Raw genomic sequence first — 1,528 nt, 5'->3', positions numbered from 1 at the left:
ATGTCCCCAGGATGTCACCTCGGTGCTGGATGAGCAGCAGGAGCAGGCAGGCGCTGCCCTTCATGGCCTCGGCCATCACCACGGCCGTGGTGGGCAGGAAGCGCTCCCCGGGCAGGGTGCGGACGTAGCGGATGCTGAGCACCAGAGAGGCGTTCTGGAGCACCAGCACGCCCAGGCTGGCGTACTTCACCTTCCGTGACACTGAGGGGACAGTGGGGACAGTCACTGAGAGGGTGGCATTGCGGGGTGACCCCTCAGAGTGACCACAATAACCCCAGAGTGACCACAGGATCACCAGAGTGACCACAGGACCCACTGATCCCAGACCCCTGTGCAGCACCAGCACACCCAGGCTGGGGGACTTCACCTTCCGGGACACTGAGGGGACAGTGGGGACAGTCACCGGGGGGGTGGCATTGCGGGGTGACCCCTCAGAGTGACCACAGAACCACCAGAGTGACCACAGAACCACCACAGGATCACCAGAGTGACCACAGGACCGTCCCAGCCCAGACCCCTGTGCAGCCCCAGCAGCCCTGGGATGGGGATTTCACCTTCCGGGACACTGAGGGGACAGTGGGGACAGTCACTGAGAGGGTGGCATCATGGGTGACCCCTCCTGGGACCCCCAGAGTGACCACAATAACCCCAGAGTGACCACAGGATCACCAGAGTGACCACAGGAACACCTGATTCCCAGACCCCTCTGCAGCCCCAGCACACCCAGGCTGGGGGACTTCACCTTCCGGGACACTGAGAGGACAGTGGGGACACGGTCAGAGTGTGGGGTGACACCCCAGAGTGACCACAGAATCACCAGAGTGACCACAGGATCCTCTGAACCCAGACCCCTGTGCAGCAACAGCACCCCCAGGCTGGGGGACTTCACCTTCCAGGACACTGAGGGGACAGTGGGGACAGTCACTGAGAGGGTGGCATTGAGGGGTGACCCCCCAGAGTGACCACAGGATCACCACAGTGACCACAAAACTTCTGGAGTGACCACAGAACCCTCAGAGTGACCACGGGACCCTCAGAGTGACCACAGAACCCCCAGAGTGACCACGAGACTCTCAGAGTGACCACGAGACTCTCAGAGTGACCACGGGACCCCTGGAGTGACCACAGGACCCTCAGAGTGACCACAGAACCCCCAGAGTGACCACAGGACCCTCAGAGTGACCACGGGACCCTCAGAGTGACCACAGGACCCCCAGAGTGACCACGGGACCCTCAGAATGACCACGGGACCCCCAGAGTGACCACGGGACTCTCAGAATGACCACGGGACCCCCAGAGTGACCACGGGACCCCCAGAGTGACCACGGGACCCTCGGAGTGACCACAAAACACTCGGAGTGACCACGGGACCCTCCTCAGCCCAAATCCCCGCGGACCCCCGGAACCGGGAGTGTCACCCCTCAGACATCGGGGGCCATTTGGGACACTTTGGGGTCATTTGGGGCAATTTGGGGCCATTTAGGACAATTTGGGGTAATTTGGGGTCGTTTGGGGTCCAATGGCGGGA

At 62.2% G+C, this 1,528-nt stretch overlaps 1 protein-coding gene across 1 annotated transcript in view; it reads right to left on the bottom strand.

The window, feature by feature from the left end:
* Positions 1–430, bottom strand: part of LOC130587856 (UDP-galactose translocator-like) — a gene marked incomplete at its 5' end in the record, with an annotated part of 5,157 nt that extends 4,727 nt beyond the window's left edge. Inside the window, one exon of the mRNA XM_057388822.1 lies at positions 5–430. Coding sequence (XP_057244805.1) covers positions 5–430 — 426 coding nt within the window. The remainder of the gene's footprint in view (positions 1–4) is intronic.
* Positions 431–1,528: the final 1,098 nt, after the last annotated feature.

Source organism: Malurus melanocephalus, unplaced genomic scaffold, assembly GCF_030028575.1.
Source record: "Malurus melanocephalus ecotype Western Australia unplaced genomic scaffold, MMel_1.1 scaffold_2574, whole genome shotgun sequence".
Classification (NCBI taxonomy): domain Eukaryota; kingdom Metazoa; phylum Chordata; class Aves; order Passeriformes; family Maluridae; genus Malurus; species Malurus melanocephalus.
This window is presented reverse-complemented; position numbering and strand designations above follow the sequence as displayed.